The sequence below is a fragment of the Plasmopara halstedii genome (assembly GCF_900000015.1).
Source record: "Plasmopara halstedii genome assembly, contig: Scaffold_671, whole genome shotgun sequence".
Lineage (NCBI taxonomy): Eukaryota > Oomycota > Peronosporomycetes > Peronosporales > Peronosporaceae > Plasmopara > Plasmopara halstedii.
In genome coordinates, this window is record NW_020187588.1 from 271346 (window position 1) to 271800 (window position 455).

A 455-nucleotide genomic window follows, 5' to 3' on the forward strand; every position below is an offset into this window, starting at 1 on the left:
GTGGCTGACGTTGTCATCAATCGTGTTGTTTGGATTTGTTTATAATACGAGCGGATTTGAGAGCGCTGGTGTGGAAAACCTCTGTGTAGGCTGCATGAAGGAAGAATGTCACGACTTTTTCCAGCAGCAGTACCAAACATGCGTCATGAATAACAATGCTACTGGCTGTGGTGAAATGACTGGTAGCGTACCGCAATCTGCTAGCGTTTCTGAAGTTGGTCTTTTCCGTGACAGTCTTATCGTTGCTTACTGGAGACAGTACCAATTAAATTATGAAACTCGCTCAAGTCTTTTCGAAGACCTTGCAGACGTGCATCTGAACCACCTGCCGAACGATGTTAAGCCATCGGCAGAAACTGCATACAACCAGTTTGTATACGAGTACACATTAGGTGTAGGAGGTATGGCGTATGGAGGTGACTATGACGTGTTTACTGCCGCACAACTAGGCAAGG

At 45.9% G+C, this 455-nt stretch overlaps 1 protein-coding gene across 1 annotated transcript; it reads left to right on the plus strand.

Annotated features, from left to right (window-relative positions):
- Positions 1 to 94: 94 nt before the first annotated feature.
- PHALS_14708 (plasma-membrane proton-efflux p-type atpase) lies at positions 95 to 455 on the plus strand (the record flags this gene model as incomplete). Its single annotated transcript, XM_024729412.1, has 1 exon — positions 95 to 455. A coding segment is annotated over one exon (361 nt), but the record flags the coding sequence as incomplete, so codon positions are not given.